The sequence below is a fragment of the Silurus aristotelis genome (assembly GCF_946808225.1).
Source record: "Silurus aristotelis genome assembly, chromosome: 25".
NCBI classification, from domain to species: Eukaryota; Metazoa; Chordata; class Actinopteri; order Siluriformes; family Siluridae; genus Silurus; species Silurus aristotelis.
Window position 1 is genome coordinate 17,797,587 of NC_139598.1, and position 22,896 is coordinate 17,820,482.

At 42.4% G+C, this 22,896-nt stretch overlaps 1 protein-coding gene across 1 annotated transcript; it reads right to left on the bottom strand.

Annotated features, from left to right (window-relative positions):
* Nucleotides 1–270: 270 nt before the first annotated feature.
* On the bottom strand, nucleotides 271–22,248 carry mtmr11 (myotubularin related protein 11). The gene is made up of 17 exons (XM_083529688.1): nucleotides 22,015–22,248; nucleotides 14,331–14,400; nucleotides 10,015–10,151; nucleotides 9,735–9,804; nucleotides 9,515–9,654; nucleotides 8,720–8,804; nucleotides 8,172–8,319; nucleotides 7,418–7,505; nucleotides 7,232–7,320; nucleotides 6,553–6,677; nucleotides 6,119–6,197; nucleotides 5,091–5,161; nucleotides 4,293–4,465; nucleotides 3,988–4,158; nucleotides 3,571–3,786; nucleotides 2,475–2,756; nucleotides 271–1,935 (listed from the first exon to the last, which is right to left on the bottom strand). Exons 1-17 carry the CDS (start codon nucleotides 22,066–22,068, stop codon nucleotides 1,528–1,530), a joined length of 2,406 nt encoding a protein of 801 aa, XP_083385814.1. The 5' UTR covers nucleotides 22,069–22,248; the 3' UTR covers nucleotides 271–1,527.
* Between the last annotated feature and the right edge of the window lie 648 nt (nucleotides 22,249–22,896).

Consider the following 22,896-nt stretch of genomic DNA (forward strand, 5'->3'; position numbering starts at 1 on the left):
GGAGAAGTCAGGTGTCCCAATACGTTTGTCCAAATAATGTAAGTAGCAGGCAGTGGTAGATGATCAAAGAAAATCTGAAGGACTTAACATGATCATAAAATGTAACAAATAACCAAAAAACAATGCAAAAATCTAAAATCCTGATAATGTGAAAAAACAAAACAAAAAAACCCCTCTGAACATTTCCTGCATTTTCCCCCGAATTATAAAACATTGTATCAGACTTTTGGAATCCTCTGTATATCATTAAATATATGGAGGTTTTGGTAGATCTGGTGAAAGTCACACACAGACGAAAGACGCCATGAAAGCAGTACCCGAGACTTGTGCAGTACGTACAAACACATATATAAAAAAAAAAAAAGTAAAAAAAAAAAAAAAAAAACAACCCACAAATATAAACTATATCGTCTCTGATGGTACGGTCCGTACATCCCCTCTCAGAGCCGTGGCATGATCATAGGACTCGTTCTCTTTAACCCATATGTGGTAAGACAGCGAGGGTTAAACAATAGTGAGCATTAGCTCAGACGTGGGAATATTATAAATAATATACATGATGCAAAATTTGTTTTCTTTCTTCATTAATTCTGCAGTAAACATAAAGTATGATACTACACACACCCCTTGCATTGTACCTTGTCGTGCGTACACACACACACCCCTCATCCTCTTGCTTGTTACTGTTATTTAGGTTAAGTCCTAATGGACCGTAAAGTTGCGTGCACACTGTCGCCACCTATTGGTGACAATAAGAACATAAATCCTACACAATCCCCCTTTACTTACTTTCATATTTTGAGCTTCAGAAGCAGAGATTTGGCAATGAACTTCATTAATTTCAAAAGGGAGGACATGATAACACAAACACAATATACAGAGAAATAGAGATGCCTGCCTTATGTCCATAAGTAAAGCTACGGTGCACTACCAGGACTATGCTGTTGCCTATTGCCACAGTGCCTTGCATACATTTTCACCCACCCTTATAAGATCCTGGAACTAATGTATACTTAACGGCCAGTAATACTGCAGTAAGACGAAGTTTGTGGAGCAAGTGATTACGTTGATCTGAAAATAAATACACCTGTACACGACTTTAAGAATCAGAATCAACCTACACTACTGTAGCAGCATCATGTGGACCAACCGGCGTTCGAATCAGCGTTTGGTTATAAAAATATTCTAATGATTATTTATTTCGAAGAAATGGAAAGATTATGGCACGATTCTGCATAATGCATGATGCTGCCACCACCATGCTTCCCATGTGGAGCGTAAAAAGGGGTTGAATACTTATGCAAAGCACTGTTCAATCCACACCACTATGCTCTACTAGTATATTCTATTAAAGAAAAAGGTAAAGGAATGCTGTGCTCCCCCCAACCCCACAGATGTGTGCTGAATATGGAAAGTAAAGTAAAAGAAGGAATATAGAGTGCTTTGTGTACAGTGAATATTTCTAGCGCTTAGTCCTGTGAGAAGGTTTCATCCCCATGTACATGGTTTAGTTCTCCTACCTAAAGCTCAGCGAGGCTTGTGCCCCAGTGAGCCGCTACTCTTGGGCAGTTTGGCATTAGAACCCGCGGCGGAGCGACCGAACAGGAAAGTGTGTTTGGGTCCATCGCTGTAGCCGGAACGTCCCGAAATGCGGCTCGGGCTCTCCAGGTGAGAGCTCCTGGATGAGGAAGAGCAAGAAGAGGAGGAGGAAGAAGAGGACGAGGAGGAGGAAGAAGAGGAGGAAGAGGAGAAGAGGAATGTGCCATTGTTGGCGTTTTGGTTGAGGTTGGAGCCGAGGCGGCGGTGCTCTTGTCTCTTGTGGTTCTGAGGACGGCCCGTGGAGGCCTGGGCCAGACGTTCTCGCAGGTTCTCCACCTCCCATGCTAGCTGTTCCACCGGGTGCCTCGTGTTAGATGACATCGGGTAGGTGAAAGCCTGAAAACAGAAAGATGATTCTCATGATCTCATGTGCAAAAAAATTTATATGAAACTATTTGTTTATTGGAAATGTTCTCATGTCTGTCAATCAGATTTAATTACATTTAATTAATAAACTTACACAAAAATGTACATGTTAAACATTTCTATTTGTGACCTTTTGTAATATAATATATCCTTCACTCTCTATAGAAAATTTAACCCTTTATACCAGTATCCAAATAAATATCCCTTAATATATGCCATTATACAGATCATTAATTATAATAATAATAATATTAATAATAAGGACATTTTAAATTCATTTTATTCATAAAACCTGTCTTTGGATAATTACATATTCAACTTCATCCACCTGTAATGTTATTTTGATAAAGCGAGATCTGCTTTCCAACTGGAACTTCAACAGGATATAAACCCTTAAATCTCGCCATCACACTGACTTTCATCTCACCAACCCAAATCACTGCTCTCTTTCTACATATTTATCTACGTCATTTAGTTGATTTCTATTATAAAAAGCACAAAGCGAGTACCTGCGCATGCAGCGTCCCTCTCAGGTAGCAGCTCCTCCAGATGTGCACGCAGGGCCCCAAGAGCAGAGGCAGCAGAGGCCCGTGGGATTCGTGGAGGGCGGAGGTCAATGGTTCAGCTCTGATCAGGCGTTCGAGAGCAGGCAGGCCTTCACAGGATGGAGCTCTGTTATGGCTCTTTTTGTAGGAACCCGAACCTCCTCCGGTTCGCCACGGCAGCAGGTTGGAAGGACAGGAAAAGACACCACGCGAGAGCAGGAACACTGAGCCGACAGCGATGTCACTCTGAGGAGAGAGAGAGAGAGAGAGAGAGAGAGAGAGAGAGAGAGAGAGAGAAGAGAGAATTGAGAGGCTACTTTACACCTTGAACTAGAAAACGAGGAGCTCAAATCAGGCTGAGAATTTAATTAGAAAAGGGAATTGAATTTGGAACAGTTGTTTTTTTAAGCTGGCCTGGTTTAAAAACTGCACCTTTACCCAACTAGGACAGTTAAAAAATGTAATTAGCATCCAATGACTCAACACAAGCAATAATGACCCAGATCAGCTCCACATACCCACCCATATACCCCCTTCCACACCTGCATCTTCACCCGTATACCCCTACATGTCCACCTGTATCCTCACCCACATACCCCCTACATCCTCACCCACATACCCCCTGCATCCTTACCCACATACCCCTACATGTCCACCTGTATCATCACCCACATACCCCCTGCATCCCCACCCTCATACCCCCACATATCCACCTGCAATCCCACCCATATCCCCCCTACATCCTCACCCACATACCCCCTACATCCTCATCCACATACCCCCTACATCCTCACCCACATACCCCCTACATCCTCACCCACATACCCCCTACATCCTCACCCACATACCCCCTACATCCTCATCCACATACCCCCTACATCCTCACCCACATACCCCCTACATCCTCACCCACATACCCCCTACATCCTCACCCACATACCCCCTACATGTCCCCATGCATCCTCACCCACATACCCCCTACATATCCACCTGCATCCTCACCCGTATACCCGCCCATGTCCATCTGTATCCTCACCCACATTCCCTCTTGTATACTCACCCCCTCGGGCTCAGGGTTGGTGTTGAGGTTGCCGTTGAGGGCAGCCCCAGGGGAGACGGGTTGGCACAAGGGCTGGGTGAACAAGGCAAGTCTCTGACTGCTGTACTGCAGAGCCCAGTCCCACACAGGGGGGTAAGGAGGGTCCACCGCCTCCTCAGCCGAGCCTCTGGGTAACACTCTTAGCCCATTTACCGGGGTGTAGCTCGGGGACAAGTTCTGCAAAAAAACACATAATAAACAACAGCTTCACGAGTGTCGGTACTGCTGTAATAAAAAATCAATCAACACTTTTGGTCTGAATAAGCAGAATCCAGAATTCAGTAGTGCGGTGGTATAAAAAACATTGTGTGGTGTGTAGGTGACCTGACTTAAAGTGTGTGTGTGTGTGTGTGTGTGTGTGTGTGTGTGTGTGCGCACCTGTGATCTGCGACATCGCCCTCTCTGGCAGTTGGCCAGAAAGGTGTTAAACAGAGGCAGCTGCATGCTGTCGTGGAGAGCCAGCAGGTACGCTTCAGTCAACTGGAAACGGGCTGGAAACTGAGCCCACAGCTGCCACACACAGTCCAGGAAAAGCAGGAAGATCGGCGCCTGAACACACGTCACAAATCACACTCATTTATTTACTGTAAAATGACCTCAGTGGTCTCATTGGGCTCAACTTAATCACAGCTAGGCCGTAACCTCCTGGCAGAGGTTGTGTAATGGTGGGGTGTTTTTCTCACTTCCTCTTTGTCGCTGTCCCGTTGGTAGTTGATGCGGCTGAGAAAGCGATGCCCCGCCATCACCCACTCCTTCTGCACGAGGCTCTGAAAGCCAGAGACGGTGCGACAGTGTGGGTCACACATCACCTGCACAAGACTGGACACCACACAGTTCATGTCCCGGTCTTCGGGCTCTGCAGGGACACAACGCCCATCAGCACAACGTTAAAGACTGAGAATCACAACATCAGTGCAGCTAGTTCAAAGTTTTTCTTTTAGACGACCCCAAATTACCAGAAATTACATTTTAATGCATGTATCTCTACTTTTACATTTAAAGTTATGGAATGTATTTGTGCGTGTGTGTTTGTGTGCATTTATGCAAGTGTATATAGTAATTGTGTCTGTGTGTTCATATGTGCATGTCTGTGAGTGAGTGAGTGAATGTGCATGGTTGTGTATGCGTGCATATAAAAGTGTGCGTGTTTGAGCATGAATTTGTTCCGTGCGCCCTCTTGTGGTCACACTGGGCATCATGTCAGATTTATTTTTCCTTCATAAAGCATCTAATGAGCAGGTTTCAGAGTGAGAGACGAGTGAGCTGAGAACAAAACTGACTCGTTTCTCTTCTTACTGACTGCTATTTCTGAAGGCTAACTGAAGGGTCAGCGTTAAAGTGTGCCATCATCAAGCTCTGAAATCTCAAATCATCATTTTTAGAGGGGTCAAATCATTTAGCGAGAACGAGACGAGACGATACGAGAGGGTGTATACTCTTCTCTGCTATCTGAAAACAATAATCTACTGATGATGATGTACCTTGAAGAACCACAGTTATTTGGCCTCTTTGGAGCAAGCAGGAGACTTCTGCAGCTTTTCTTAGACAGCACCTAACACACACACACACACACACACACACACACACACACACACACACACACACACACACACACACACACACACACACACACACACACACACACACACGTTTAACAAGTACACTTGACTGGTTCTAGTTTGGAAAATCATTCAGACAGAAAATCATTTTAAAGCATAATACATACCATAATATAATTGTGGGCGGAGCTATGTCATCATGTCACTCAATAAGTGACATGATTTGTCACTAAAGATTTGCCTTAAAGATGCCTTGTTATGATTACAAGATGACTCTTTTCCTCTCATGTTGTAGGAAACAATGTAGCTAACAAACGTAATCGTGGTTGTCATCAATATTCTGTATATTATCAATATTACAATCTAAATGTATATCTATTGGATCGACTGATCTAATAACCTCATCCAGACCACTCTGTAATTTTGTCTTATATTGCACTTTTTGTACATCCCTGTGCGAGGTTGTAAGTTCAAATCCTACTCTTGGGCCCCTGAGCAAGGCCCTTAACCCCGGAGCTGCTCAGTTGTATGATTGAGATAAATAAATAAGTCGGTTTGAATAAGGGGCGTTTGCCAAATGCTATATATGTAAATTAAGGTGGTGCCTAATTTGCATATTCATGATTATAGAGATGTTTTTATGCCATTTTTAAGAGTTTATTGGATGTTAATTAAACGTTTACTCTACTTTCTGCTTTGTCATTAAAGATATTGAGAGAGAATCCCATCAGCTCGTTTAGTTCAGTTCGTCCGTGTGTAATATAACGAGTCTCATCACGTGATTGGAAAACGGTTCTGTCAGGAGCCATTTGGCTTTTCATTTCGTAATTCGGTTAGCGACAAACGCCGATGAACTCCGGGGAGAAATTCATTACAGGAAGTCATTTCTGGGACGCGGGGAGACTGAGGTTAACGCAGAGTCACGGCTGAACGCTGAAACTCGCACCTACCTGATGTAATCCAGCCAGTGAGTTCCTTCCAGAGAGGAAAGCCACTTATCATCCGGCACGGACACGGAGGAGGAAATATCTGAGAGGAGGGATAGTCAACACAATCCTGTTGAAGACTCTGTGACAACAGTGCAGCTCTAAATCACGGATTTCTGTTTAAATGATAAGTTATTGTTTCTATAGAAACAGATGTAATGGTCCTTGAAATCACTTTTCACTTCTTGGACACTTGGAAACATATTGATAGACATCGATAGATATCGTGATCTCCTCCAATCCTCTGTACACATCTGAATTATTCTTTCTGTACATTCTTCATCATGCATGCAGTATTTTGTCTCTGCACTCTGTTCTACTGATCAGTCAGGGGTTATGGACCTAGCCTGGACCTAGCCTGTCCGCGGATGGTTTAGCCTGAGTGGGAAATTCCTCACCTCCGAGACACAGGGAGCGCAGTCGTGTGTGTGCGACCTGCACGTCCGCAGGTGAAGGCATTTCGTCCCCGAGATCCACCACCACACACTGAGTCTGTCCACCAAACAGGATCAGCTCCAGGTTCCTGTCCAGGACACCACCGTAAGAACACACACTACCATCAAACACATGATCCATACGTTTACAACATACGTGGTTTATCAATAACATTTTAGCACATATTTTGGAGGCACACAGTTGTATAGGATGTAGCGGTACATTTTCTTGAACTAGGAGACCCGAACGTGTTCCAGCATGACAACGCCCCTAAGCACAAAGCCCACTCTATGAAGATATGCGCTACGTGTTGGAAGATGTAGAAGATTTCCTGCTATAGAGCTTAACCCAAACTGAACACCTTTGAAATGAATGTGAACGCTGACTGCACCCCAGGCCAACATCTAAATGATAGCTCAGCGGATAAGGCAGTGAACCTTAAATCAGAAGGGCATTTGTTCAAGTCCCAGCACCAGCACGCTACCACTGCTGGGTGTTTAATGTAAATAAACATCCAGAAATGGGTCCAGAATGTAAACAAAGTGGAGCAACTTCCCAGAAAAGTGGAGCTAATTATAACAGCAAAACACGAAGGTCAAAGGATCTCAACACGTCCACGTGGTGTATTAAAAGGCTACAAACCGAATATCGTCCTTCTCATGATAGATGTTGTTCTGAAAGCTGGCCATGCGTAGCAGGTCACTGCCGCACGGATGCCGCCAACACCAGCGCTGCAGAGAACGAATCAGGTTCAACGCCGCACTTCTACATTCAGCGTTATACTGTAAAAATCCTTACGCCCCGCCACGAGGTCTATTTTACACTCACCGGGATGCGACCCTCGTTAAAATGGGCGAATGTTTTCTTCAGCTCGGTGTCGAGGACCTTCTGAGGAACCACGTTAAACCTGGACAGGCTGGAGAGCAGAAAGACAAACGTGAACAGGTGGAAATCCGTTCTTTAGAAGAAAGAGTTTTGCAGAACAGAATCATAAAAAAATTACTGAAAGATTATATTTCGACTGAACTGTGAAAAATCAGTGAGATGTTTGGTATTGTAATCATGTGACTTCTGCATTCTCTTTTCATACACTGCATGGATTTATGCATATATAATCAATTAAAATAATGCCCCAAACATCTTAAATCAGATAAATAAAAAAAACAACAACACACAGCTGTCAACATTATATAAATGTAGCATGCTGCCACTTTTGGGCCCTTGAGCAAGGCCCTTAACCCTCTGTGCTCCATGGGGTGCTGTATCATGGCTGACCCTGTGCTCTGATCCCATCCATCTAACATCACCGGGAATACATTTCACTGTGCTGTTGTCACATGTGAAAGCAGTAAAAAGCACCTTTACCTTAAGTTCTCCTGACTTTATAAGTTTTCGAATATTTATTATTGTATAAGCCATTATCCTTATTATTGCTGGCAACCACTCACACTGTAATATTGCAATTTACCTAACTGGCAGCAGATGGCGCCAAAACACGCGCCGCCATTTAAATGAAAAGACGCGACTCGTTGATTATGCTACACATCTTATATTGTATACGCTGAATTTTTTAGCTCGTTACCTGGTGGACATTTCAAAGCGGTCATTGACGGCGCTGACCCTCCAGCCGGAGGCTCCGGTCCGCTCCAGCTCCTGCTCCCAGTCGGCTGCGCTCTCATACCAGTTCATGCTCGGGTCGCGCCTCCGGTTGCTCAGGAACTGCTTCATCTCTGTAAAGCGTGAAGAAGAGAGACTGAGCGTGAAATCTATGAGATGGAGTGTTAACAATTTAGAGGCACCAGTGCGACGAGCATAAACCTGACCACGCACACACACGCACGCACTTGGCATAAAAGGCCAGAAGGTCATGTTACTCTGCATTATTCAACTGCTGAAAAGCTGCTCAGAGGAGACCTGCCCCGTCTCACTTACATTCATACCATTTTATTTGAATACCAAATGTTAGGGTGAAGATGATCAAGAGGACAATCTGTGCGCACTCAGGAAGCGCAGCTGCTCCAACTGGCGGGTGAATAAAACATCCTGTTCTGATTGTTTCAAACCGGTTTACCAGAGAACGAATCCCTGCTAATCATCAACAACTTCATCATCACCCGGACTTTTACTCACCGACGCTTCCCAAAGCTGCGTTCTGGAAGGACAGGATGGTGCCCGGTTTCAGAGGCTGGTACGTCTTGGCGATGCTGTACGTAATCTACAGGGAATGAAAAATCACGTCTAAATACGTCACAAGCGTTAATTGACTCTCGCTTCCTTAATAACTCGTTTCTTCACACACAGTTAGTCAGAGTCTAACAAGGAGCACAATCACCCTGTATTAAAGGCTTTTTTAGAATAAATAAATACATTATAATATCTTTAATAATTCATGCAGACATTACATATATTTACTCTAACATACTCTAAAATATTAAAATAAAATGTTCTTTTTATAAAAGCTAAAATATACCTTTTTTATAAAAGTATAAAAAATTGATATTACTAAATAAGTATTTGCTTGTTTATTAAAACAATTTGAATATTTCATATATATATATATATATATATATATATATAAATAAATAAAATATATAAAAAATAAAATTATATTTATTTTTAAATAATTACTATTATTTTAATAGTTACTTTTTTATTATTATTATTATTATTTCTTCGATACACTACATAGACAAAAGTTTGTGGACACCTGAGCATAAGATTGCTATGTGCTTCTTTTTAAACATTCCATTCCACATTAAATCTCCATCTGCTCCACTCTTCTGGGAAGATGTTCCACTAGATTTTGAGGAGATCCGTTCAGCCACAACGGAGGCTTTTTTTAAAGTATTTAACAAAATCATATGGGTGTGAATTTGAAACACTTGCTTCTACGGACACTGCAGATAAACGCTGTAAGACACACACCTCCACAGCCTGAGCATCAGGAGTGAGTCTGTCGAACAGGAAACAGATGATGCGCAGGTCTCTGCAGTACAGCACCAGCTCCTCGGGAGTGAACTTCAGAGAGGAGTTAGGGGTGACCAGTTTGGTTCGGGACGGTCCCACTGCAACACACAGCACACCAGAGCATAAACATCTGCCTCTGACTCTGAGATCAAAACCGTTTCATGTTCGACTCTCTTACCGGCCACGACCTTCTCGATGGAGGACAGAGCGACGTCATGGTCTCCGAGAAGCACAGGATCGGCATTGTCCTGCACAAAAGAGGAAACGGGGAAAGCAGATGAAGAGATGCTGTAGGCAAAACAGATCAGTGTTAATCACTGGAGCGTTATCTTAACCGGATACTTCATCGTGGATGCGTAATGAGAAGAACAGAAAGGTTAGAGTGCTTAGCATAACGCACGCTAGTCACGCAAACTGATTTGCACTTCAACCACGTTTCTTTGTGAAAAGCGACTCACGTCTGATCTCGGGCTGTCCTGAGGCACAAAAGCCACTCGAAAATAGGTGCAGAAGAGCGTGCCCGACAGCCAGCCGCCTCCTTCTTTAGGGGAGAGCTTCTTCCTGACCAGAATGGCTCTCTGGAGGACGCACTCTCCTAAAGCACACACACACACATACACACACAGCACAATTAACAATACACACTGGGGGCGTGGTCTGTTCTGGGATGATTTTTTTTTCTGCCCCACCCCCATTCACAGGGCGAAAGAAAGCTTTGATCACAATTAAAATAATTAGTTATTTTCGTGATCGTTAGTAGGTCACATGACCAGATTCTAACGCGTGTTAAGAGCGCAATGACTTGGGACTAAAAAACCGTCGCTTCCTTAAACACCATTATTATTATTATTTTTTTTTTTATACCAAGTCTTATTACGCTCCAATCGGTGTGTTTACGCTGAGCATTCCCTGAGCTGCTCTGCCTCTTCCTGTTCTAACCCGCCGTCTGGCGCTTTCATCTACGCCTCATGGAGACGCAGCTGGAGAGAGAAGAAACCTGCTCTGCCCAGCTGGACAACACATACACACATAGCAGAGTTCATGCCCTCTGAACAAACCACCTCGTGTATTATTATTTACGACCTCAAGAACGGAACATAAACATCAAACGAAATCTTCCCCAGATTCACTGAACCTTCTTCACGGTTTTCCACCAGAGCTTTGGCAATTCTGACACTGACGATAAAGTTGCAGACCTGAGAGCCTCCTTCTCAAGTGTCGTACACTTACGAGGTGGTATCAAAAGTTTTGGGACGAGCTCTGTTTACAATAAAGTACTTTATTTATCCACCTTTCCACACTGTCACCTTCAGAATAGTCCCCTTACACAGCAGAACAGCGCCCCCAGGGTTCTTGTGGAATGCGTCCTTAAAGTCTTCGTTTTGAAGTGTGTCGAGCATCTTCTGCGATTCACGCTGGATCTGTCAAAATGGCGACCTTTGAGCCGTATCTTCATCTTCAGGAAGAGGGTGAAGTTCGCAGGTGTCAAATCTAGCGATTAGGGTGGGTGCAGAAGTCAGATCGTGTACAAGTTTCAACATTTTCTGGTGTTGAGCTCATTGAAGGTCTGATCTCTTGCCTTCTTCCAGCGATGTTCATCCACTCTTGACTTCGCCTTCTCCCTTAAGATGAAGATGCGTCTCAAAGGTCGCCATTTTGACGCAGCTGTGATGTGGTAGTGAGATGAAGCAGTCAGAACATCTGAGTCACATACAACAGAAACAGGTGCAAAATAAACACCGGTGTAATGCAGACAGAGGCTGTAATCAGGAGTCCACATCACCCTCGGGAGCAGAACGTCACTCTGAAGGTCTGCTTGGAGGAAAAACCTCAGCGTTCGCGTCCTCAAAGAAAAATCTCCCCCTTCATTTTTTCTTCTTGCTTTAATTTGATGACGCTGCTATAAGGATTTTTTTTTTAACCAGCAGCCTTATAAAAAGACACACGAAAAGAAATCCTCCCTCTGAGTAAAGTCAAAAAGTTGCGAACCATCTGGTGAGCCTGAAAAAGATCTGCTGGTTCATTCCCAAATCCAGACTGAAGGTGTTCGGAAAATATGCAGCGGTTCAGAGAGCTTTTGAGGACGCATTTAAAAGAAAAAATGTATTCGCTTAAGTTTTCCTTTCATGCCTGTTAGGAAGCGCAGACATTCTTTGGCCATCCTGGGAGGCAGATGTGAGGTCGGCCCGGAGGAAATGAAGAACGCAGAGGGAGGAATCTGCACACACTGGATATGACACAACGTTTAAACTATGGATGCTTCGATACTCGACATGCTCAGAAAAACATTCTGATACCAAATTCTGACCCCAGGTGACAGTAATGTTGTAAGCTGAGGGTCATACTGTCCCAGGAAATGGAAAGAGGACACAATTAGGATTATCTGAACATTTTCCACAATAAAAATGCTTTTATCAACTCCCTGTAAAGAAATGCTCTGTGAAAACATCAAAAGTTGCTACAGTGTCTTCTACAATACAAATAACCTGAAACCTGATATTATCGATGGGTTTGACGATTAGAAACGAGCCTTGAATTGTGAAAATGGCAGAGAGAGAAACTGTGGCTCATCATTTAGCAATTCACTTCAGCGAGCACTGAGCACTGAGATCTGAGACGCTCCTGCATGACACATTCAAGTCGTTCATCCTCAAAGCCAGTGGTGAGTGATAAACAATAAATGACTGGTTTATCTACTTTATTAGGCGGCCTGAGAGTTTTCAGACCTCTGATCCACACCACATGGTTTTTCTCCTTTATACTGCTCTCCACTTTCAGTCTCGCATGTTCTCGCTCTGCAGCCTGCCTGTTTGTTCAGCTTTTACAATGTTCACAGCACATCTGCTGAACATCACATGGAAGCCTTGAACTCGATCTGTGTGCACATCCAGAGATGCAGCAGCAAACTCCAATAACTCCTTGGAAGATCTGGAGGTGAAGTTGGACAGAAAGTGGATGAGGAAAAGACAAGCGAGTGTCCGATCTTGTGGATGGATCAGATAACTGTACACAAGCCACAACCTCTTTGAAGTGACCAGACTCCTGTGTGGTTGTTTGTTTGAGAAAAAAAAAAAAAAGGAGTATTGAATAAATCCTAAAGCTCGTTCGTGATCCGTTATGCTCTGCTGGCTGATTGGGTTTCTGTCCGTCTGTGTTACACCAGATAAAGGACAAATGCTGGCGGGCTTTTTACTTGGGCTACGGGCTGTAATGTCTGAGCAATACGAGCTCTCTTGCTTAGCCGCTTTCACAAGCGACAGAGTGTGTGAGAGAAAGCGAGTTAGAGAGAGAGAGAGAGAGAGAGAGAGAGAGAGAGAGAGAGAGAGAGAGAGAGACATTTCTGTGTGTATCTCTACTTCGAATTGTAATCAAAAACAAAGGTGGAGTCAAATAATAGTTTTGTTCAAAATAAATGTTTGTGTATGTAATATATGCGCGTCGTTTGTAAAAATAAAAATGAGAGATAAGGCCTGAAAAAAGGCCACGCCTCCTTCATTAGAACTGATAGGGAAAGACCACGCCTCCTTCATTAGAACTGATGGGGAAAGGCCACGCCTCCTTCATTAGAACTGATGGGGAAAGGCCACGCCTCCTTCATTAGAACTGATGGGGAAAGGCCACGCCTCCTTCATTAGAACTGATGGGGAAAGGCCACGCCTCCTTCATTAGAACTGATGGGGAAAGGCCACGCCTCCTTCATTAGAACTGATAGGGAAAGGCCACGCCTCCTTTATTAGAACTGATGGGAAAAGGCCACACCTCATTCATCAGAACTGATGGGGAAAGGCCAGCAGGATAAGCCACGCCTACTACACTAGGACCAATGGGTAAAAGACTACGCCTCCTTAACTAGGACTTAAATTGACATATACAGAAGCCACCCCTCCTTCACTTAAACTGATATTTACAGAAGCCACAGTCCTTTTAGCAGCATTTATCAGATATAACCATTCAATCAGATATAAACCCTCCTACATAGGAGTTATAACCATCCATAGTCATAAAACCAATTACAACTGAGGATTTATGGACATGAAGAGGAAAGAGTATTCGTGTGTGTGTGTGTGTGTGTGTGTGTGTGTGTGTGTGTGTGTGTGTGTGTGTGTGTGAGCAGTAAATTATTGGCAGTGCAGAAGTCTCTGAATACGTGTTGAAGGTTAAAGATTAGCTCAGCAGAGTCTGGACTACGGCCTGCATTCCTCCTAAAGCTCCTGTTCTGGTGAGGTGCTTGTGCATATTTTCTCTCTCTCTCTCTCTCTCTCTCTCTCTCTCTCTCTCTCTCTCTCTTTTGCACACTCACACACACACACACACACACACACACACACACACACACACACACACAGAAAATATCTTAAAGTTAATTAAGAAAGTTAGTGATTTCGTATTTTTTATAATTTATTTTGATTTTAATGGTTAGACTTCCCCCCTGAAAGCCATGAAAGCTGAGGTCGTAGCTGGTGAATAAGGAATTAGACTTTAAATCTGAAGTTCATGGAGTTTACATTCCCGGCACAACAAGCTGCCAATCCTGGGCCCCTGAGCAAGGCCCTTAACCTCATAGCTGCTCAACTGAGTGTATGACATGAATGTAAGTGGCTCTGTATAAAAGGTGTCTGCCAAAATGCTATAAATGTACTGTAAATCAAACACGTACACAACCTCACGTTTCAGACCCCCTCCCCCACCTCAATCCCACCTGCTTAATTCCCATTGTTCAGTAATGAGCCGTGAGTAAACGGGTGGAGCTGCGAGACGATGACCGGAGTCTCACCTGGTAAACAGCACAGACCAAACATCTCTCTGCCTCGAGCACGAACACTGCTCTGGTTCATGATTCGGTCCTGTAGGAGCAGCACACACACACACACACACACACACACACACACACACACACACACACACACACACACACACACAAAAAATTACATCAAAGAATTCTTTGATCAAAATCTAATGTAAACCCTTTCATCAATTTATTTATAATATATATTATATTTATAAGTTCCAGGCTTCATTTACTTCAAATCAAAGTGACACAGATTTCTCTACAGATCACTGATATTATAGTCATTTAACATAATAAATAAACCCAGTTATTTATCTATATCAAGATCAGAAGGTCACAGGTTCAAATCCCACCACCATCGAGCTGCTCTGCTGTGCCCTTGAGCAAGGCCCTTAACCCTCCCCTGCTCAGCCGTAAGTCGCTCTGGATAAGGGCGTCTGCCAAATGCCATAAAATGTAAACAAAAATAAATAAATAAACGTTTAATGCTCGGAGCAGAGAGAAGGTCCGAACCCTCGACACACCGCGCCCCCATTACTTCATGTTTACATAAAGTTTCAGGTTCTCTTTCTGTCTCCTGCTCTGCGTCCAGACTCATTCTTGGCAGGCCAACGCAGAGTTACGGCAAAGTTCCACAGAAGCCGCTGAAACTGGAGAACATGTGGCTCCACTTAGTGGTAAAAAGGCCACTGCCTCCGAGGATTCCAACAACACAAAAACAGCAAGAAGCAAAAAAAGCTGAGCAGAGGGAAACAAAGAGTCACACAGGCGTGAGCTCAGCTCTTTCCCTTCTCGACTGGGAAAAATGGACGTCTGTGTGTCTGACAGATCAATGGCCTCTTTTTATAAGGCCCGAGAAGGTCTTCCTCTTCCCCCTGGTCTCCATCTCACACTGAGAGTGAGAACAATAGGAGCTTCATCCAGCGTGAGAACGATGGACTCATTCATGTGCTGTTCAAAGCACCGAGCTGCGCCCTGATTCCTGCTCTCAAACAAAACCTGTTCTGAGGAGCACACGTGTGTGTGTGTGTGTGTGTGTGTGTGTGTGTGTGTGTGTGTGTGTGTGTGTGATTACGTCACATACCACAATAGACAACATTTACACACCATTGCTTTTGAATTCTCGAATCTGATTGGTCGGAAAGTAATTATTAATATTCATGTGGATTTGTAAAACATTTGGTGAGCTTTTTATTGATGGAAGGAGTCTCCAGTTTTAGAGTCTCAATGCTTCAGTGACGACTCGTTTCCTCGACATACAAATAAAAAAATTTTTTTATACCTTTATTACTCTCAGAATGAAAAGCACAAAGCACAGTGTGTTTCAGGAATCGATCATCAGAGCGGTGAGATGATAACAAGGCAGGAAGGAAGTGTGACAGAGCACAAAGTTGTTTTTTTTTATTAATTTTTTTTTTTTTTATATCCATTACTTACTTAATCTATTACATGACAGAAAGGAAGAAACTGAGGTGTGTAAGATGGCGTCTAAAAGTTTTACTCCTCCGACCACAAAAATACTTCCTGTATGTTTACACATCAAGCAGAGGTGATAAAAAATATCACACCACATCACATACGAGTCTCGTTCCTATGATGCAGCTGCGGTTGAGAAAAAAGCAATTTAAAAAAAAGACCTGAGATTCAGGGGGGGTTTTTTTTTCTTCTTTAAATGTACAGAGATCTGAACATGTTGCAGTCTGATGCTACAAATCAATCTGAACAATTGTAGCATCAGACTGCAACAAACAACACATTAAAGGAGGTCGGAAATCTTTCTGAATGTACTGATATATTTTATATATTTTATAACAAGCAATTTCCAGATGTTGCGGGTTACCAGAAAAAATTTATTTTTACTTTTTTCAATACATTTTTCACATTGATCATTTATTTAAAACATTTTTTAAATCATTACATTTTTAGTTTTCAACAAAAACATTAATGTTTATTGCTGATTAATTTTTTATTCTTTAAATTTCAATCATTATATTTATTTAAAAAAAAAAACATCATTCATTTTATATTTAAACATCACAAAATGTATAATGGGCTAATCGCTGATTCTGCATCATTGCATCACGCTGCTGTCAGTGACCAGGTCAAATCATTCACACTGCAACTGACATCGTTATTATTATATTACATAAACACGTGTTCGTCACACGGTTACACAATTTCCTGTGTACAGAAATGACATCATTTGATTAAAAAAAGAAGGGATAAAATGAGCAAAAGGTCTCTGCTGCTTGTTGTGTAACGGTGACGCTGAAGTGAGTCTTGTACTGCTAGTGTATGAGAAAATACCAGATTCCTCTCGAGCTTTGTTCCCGAGACAGGAACCCAGGCGGATCGATCCGCACTCTGTTCTCCTGAAACGACACGGCCTCGGCTTTGATCGCCGCACGCAGCTCCATTGTTCTTTATCGGTACTTCACATGAACATTGTGTCATTTGATAAAAATTATACCAGGGACTGTTAGACATCATTCATGCGTGAATTTACACTCAGAGCTCCGGAACAACGTGCACTTTCAAACCAAACAGAAATAACAGACACGGGATGGACAGAAGTTTTAGGGGAACTTGACTTGTCCAGCAATATGTGGTTCTTCTCCAAACTGAGACCCAAACCTGTTCCAGCAGGACAATGTGCACAAATCCAGGTACATGAAGATCTGCTCTACATGGGTTAGAGTCAAAGATCTGCTATAGAACTCCAAACACCTTTGGGATGAATGTGAATTTTGACTGCACCCCAGGCCTCCTCACCTCATCTACATCAGTACCTGACTTTACCAACACACTTGTATCTGAATGAATCTCCACAAAATCTTCATAAAATCTAGTGGATCATCTTCCCGAAAGAGTGGAGCTTATTATTACAGTAAATGGAATAAATGTGCAAAGGAATGTTTAAAAAAAAAAAAAAAAAAGCACAAATATATTCCCGGGTGTCCACAAACTTTTGCCAGACGAATGTTTACGCTGCTTAAGCGTCTCGGTGTTGATCTGGGATTATTCCCTCACTGGGCTGTTCTCTCGGCTTGTTGTCCCTGGCAGGCGAACGAGAGGAAAGTTCCAAGACTGTGAACCCATAAACAGTAACAGAAGCTTTTAGAGAGGCGGCGTGGAAGGCGTGTCCAAAAGCAAAAGGCTTTTGCTTTTTCGAAGCGAAAAGGATCGTTTTCTCGGTGCACCTGGATCAAATGTAAACTGTACTTTTCTCCGTCATCTAAATGTTGAGCGAACAGTCGATCTTCGAACAGATAAAATAGCCTCGAGCTTTTACACACAAAATCCATCACGCGTTCATTCGTTCCAGTCGCTAGACGAGATTCATTTGAGCACAATTCAGACAGAATAAAGGTCAAAGCCAGCTTTTAGGTCAGATGTTATGGTCCACAGGGAGTGTGTGTGTGTGTGTGTGTGTGTGTGTGTGTGTGTGTGTGTGTGTGTGTGTGTGTGTGTGTGTGTGATATTTAAACCAGTAGCTTTTCTCAGCCTTGATCTTAGGCCACAAGAAAGCAAATCTTAGTCACTGCCAAACATTCAACACTTACACACACACACACACACACACACACACACACACACACACACACACACACACACACACACACACACACACACACACAAACACAGTGAACAATAGCAAAAAGCAAACAGAAGGACAATCCCATATGCATCAGTCCTGACTTTCACCCAGCAGATCGTATAATCTGAAACGGTTCTCTTGGTCAAAAAAATTGTCTGATCCATACAGTGTTTATATTAATGTTATTTTGGTAGACGTTCTTCTTCATGGTGATCTTCTGTTTATTCCAGGCAATACATTCTACACAGTCTCCATTGCTGCTCATCAGGGATACATACACTTCGTTCACCTTATCTCCTAACTTCTCTAAAGCTGCTTTGAGACAAAACCGAACCGAAGTATTAATCCAGTGGTCATAAATTCCTGCCTGGTCTGTGTATTTAGTAGAACATGACTGGTTAGTTTGCTTGTAGCTTTATGATGAATGAGTTTTAGACGAGTCAGGAGCAAGCCAGCTGAGAGCGAGGCTAACGTAGCCTAGCCATAGACAAAACATGCTAATCATGTCCTTGTTCATATACATAGACAGATGCATAGTAAGAGTTAAAAATAGATCTGCAGATTTGAAACTAGTGACCAGCGAAACAATAATCTTTATCTGGTATATCAGACTATTCTTTTTCCCCTGAACTTCTCAAAAAATGATCAGGCTGAAATCCCCAAGTATCAATTCCTTTTCACAAGTACTTCACTTCAGGTTTCGGTTCTATTTTGCCTGCTGCTTGTCATCACCGGCAGCTCGATGTGTGAACTACTCAGACCACAGCCGATAAAATGACAAAATATTTTCAGCAGATGCTTTTATTAAACCACCAAGGTGTGATGAGCACGAATAGAACTTGTCTGAGCTGAAAAAAGAAGAGAACGTTGCTTTAATTAGAAAACGATTCCAAAAAAAAGCTAAGATCAGCAGAATTCAGGCAACAACTGAAGAATACAACTGTGTCAGCAAGTTATTAAAAAATAATCAATAATTATTTCTGATATAACGACATATCTTTCAACAATCTGCTGACAATTTACACTTTTTTTCTTATTTTATAAAAAACATTGTCTTATGCTATTCGGTTAGATGTGGACCGATGGTGGATTACCAATACCGATAGCTAGGTCGGATCGTACTTGCCGATAACTGATTATCCAACCGTTTTTAAAATGGATAATTGATAAAAAAAAATTAAAAACACTTCATGTAAAATAGTACTAAACATTATAAAAAAAAAAATAATAATAAAAATCATAGTGTGCTAAATAAAAAAACATACGAATATATTAATTAAGAAATTATAATTAATAATAAATATAATATAGCTCTCTTCATGCAGCACTAAGTCTTAGGTCTTAAAAAAAAAAAAAAAAAAAAACGGCACATGGTGTCACTGAGTCGCCTCTAGAGGCCGCTCTCGTACTACATAATGCAACCCGGAAAAACTATCAATATAGATCAGGGGTCACCAACCTTTTTGAGAGCTACTTCTTGGGTAGCGATTAATGTGAAGGGCTACCAATTTGATACACACAGTTTTCAGTTTGATCTGAAATAACAAATTTGCTCAATTTACCTTTTATTATATGTTATTATTAATAAATAATGATATTCATCTATGTGAAGACACTAATCATGTTAATGATTTCTCATAATAATTATCAACAATGATTTAACAAAGTAGGAAACAGCTCTTTTTAGAAAAGGCCCGCGGGCTACTTATGTGGTCTTTGCGGGATACCTGGTGCCCGCGGGCACCACGTTGGTGACCCCGGTATAGATTTTTGCAGATAGATCCGGCAATCAACTAACAGTGCCGATTAATTGGCAAAACCGATGTATCGGTCGATCTCTAATATCAGCTATAAACATTTTTGCCCTGACCGCTCTCATTCCCATCATGAAGATGTCTGAAATCTTATTGCTACAACAGATAACGAATTCACATTTTTATACTTGGAGGAAAAGTCCACCAAACAAGTCCCTTTGTCACTGTAGATACGATCCAGCACCAGAGTGAGCGCATACACTGCTGCTTAATATTAATACTGATGTAAATCACCTCCAGACCGATCGCAGTCCAAAACTCAGCAGCAGTCTATGTTCATGAGGAACACATTTTTGTTCCTGTCAGTGCAGGAAAACTAAATAAAAAGGGCTGTTGCAAAGCCAAAATCGCTACAGATTTCTATTTCTGGGTTTCTAAAAGCAGAACAAGAAACTGCACAGGCTGGAAACGATGGGACGAGCAGTTCGAGTTGGCAGAATACGGCAGCGAAGACAAAGAAAAAGGGAAAGGAGAAGAGGAAAACTCCCTTCTGTGTGACCTTCATTTACTGTCTTACCTGCAAAATGCCTCACACACACACACACACACACACACACACACACACACACACACACAAAGGAATTCCTTTTCAACACCGTATGTATAATCGTGTCATAAAAACCCAACATCATGTGCTCCCTTTTTTTATGCCTGCGGTTGCCGTAGAAACAGCCAGATGTTGAGACCATCATGGTTCTGTACGCAAGCATCAGGAAAGGGAGGGGGAGGGGTATCCAAGAGAAAATCTGGCCAAAAGAACTGGGACACTTGACTGCTCCATCCATATAGGGTTCTTCTCCAAACTGTAAGGAGGAACACAATTGTGTTGAACAGTGTAGGATGCTGGAGCATAAATATTTCCCTGATCTGAACTAGAAGACTCAAAGCTGTTCCAGCATGATGATCATCATGTGCACACAGCCAGCTCCATGAAGATATGCTTTACATGGGTTGAAGTGGAAGATCTTCAGCTTTGGGATGAACATGAATGCTGACTGCACCCCAGGCCTCCTGACCTCACCTACATCAGTACCTGACTTCACTAACACGAGACTGTGGCTGAATGATTCTCCACAAAATCTAGTAGAACATCTTCCCAGAAGAGTGGAGCTCATTAGAACAGCACATGGAGACTAATTGTGGAATGAGATGTTACATGTTGAATCTTACACACTCACACAAACTGAAATGAGCAACTGAGTCTGGGTTTAACCCTAAGACTGAAGATTACAGGGTGGAAATAAAGGCGGTGATGGACGCAGCAGGAACTCGGAGATAACCATGGGGTTTGAGCAGCGTAATGACTTGCTCCTGGGGAACGTAAATAACAGCTCACACAAAGAAAGCTCCGAAACACAAACAGGACGTTTTTAAAGAAAATGAAATGAACACCAGGACACGTTTCTTATGAAACACACATACCTCGTGGGGACCTCGTTAATCAATGACCTCGTTAATCAATCAGGAAATCGATTGAGGATGTGTTTTAATTTACATTAAAAATATATATATATATTTCCCCAACAATAAACGTTCTTTTGTTTTTTTCTTAAAGTGAAATTTAAACAGTTATTTCTTTTATTAATTTATTTTTGAAGGTTTTTTCCGATTTTCTTTTCACAAATAAAAGAAATCCTTCGGTATCATCACAACCAAAAGACTGCAGACGCCAACCTTCGATCGTGAGGAATTTGAGAAATGAGTCTCATCTCAAACTCAGCAATACGAGGACGTCAAACTCAGCGAGCGACATCAGCTGTCGTTAGAATCTAAAGCCAATGTGACACCGGACCGGACCTGGATGATCCATTTGCTTCAATTATTCCAACACAATTTTCAACCAAATCACTTATCTTTTTTTTTTTTTTTTTTTATAAGAATGCTGGGAACGTAAAAAAAACCCAGAAATGATATCGGTGAAATATAAATTTCGGTTTAATATCGTAAGAAAAAAATCATGATAAACGATATATTGTTCAAGCCTCTAGAGTAGAAAAGACTAAAATTTGTAGCCTGTGTTTATATTTCACCCAAAATCCTGCTCTAATCCCAGTCCCAGGTTTACAGCAGACTCATGAACCTGGACATTTAGATCTTTTCTGCTGAAAACACTGCAGTACAGAGCATCATTGTTCTCAAACCTTGGCTCCAAAACACTGTCTTCTGAAGAGCTCATCATGAGCTCATAGAAAACTCACATTGCTCTTCTAGGCTTCTTTCAGGTCTTTCTGTTGCTTGTCGGAAATAAAACTCTTACCTTCAGCTCGGGCATCTGCCGGACTTTGAAGGTGGTCTTCGATCCGGTCAACATGTTCCTCAGGAGGTTCTTTACTCACAAGCTGAACACACACTCTGTGCTCGGGGTTAGGCAAGAAAATGTAACGGGTTTGGGTGTAAATATGTAGCACTCCGCTCCATGCGTGTGTGTGTGTGTGTGTGTGTGTGTGTGTGTGTGTGTGTGTGTGTGTGTGTGTGTGTGTATGGAGAGTTAAGCCGAAGCACAGCCGCTGTTTAACGGTTTAAGTCTCTTTTGTCTGCTCGGTGGAGCAGCGGAAAGACACGCGGATATTTCGAAGCTCCATCAAGGTTCCTCGCGATTATTCCGCGGGTTTCCGGCTTCACTACACCGAAGATCCGCGCGCTGCTGCTGCTGCTGCTGATGATGATGTTTACCGAAACGCCACCGGAGAGGGAATGAACGGGGGGCTCGTGCGCCTCTCGCTCTTAAAGGGCCAGCGCGCGCCTGATGAGCGCGAGCATCAAAAACCCCAAGCGAGTCGATTCACCTATTTGATTCGATCGCTTCGGAATCGTTTAAAGCAGCGGTCCGCTTTTTTTTTTTTTTTTTGACATTTTTTCCATCAAAGTTTTTTTGTTTCACTCAAAGCCAATTTTTCCACAGAGCGAGACGGACGATTGTCCATAACTAACTACCACTTGGTTGTCAGGACCAGCAAGACCTTCTCAGCTGTCCTACAGTCCATCAGAATCACTGACTTACACTTTGATGGATATTTTTGTTCATGAACCTGTTTTATATTATTCCCAATAGTCTCTTCATATCACAGCATTTCTCTCGGATGTGCTGCTTCCTATAGTGTTTGTTTACATTAGAGTTTGAGGCTTTCAGAATCACCAG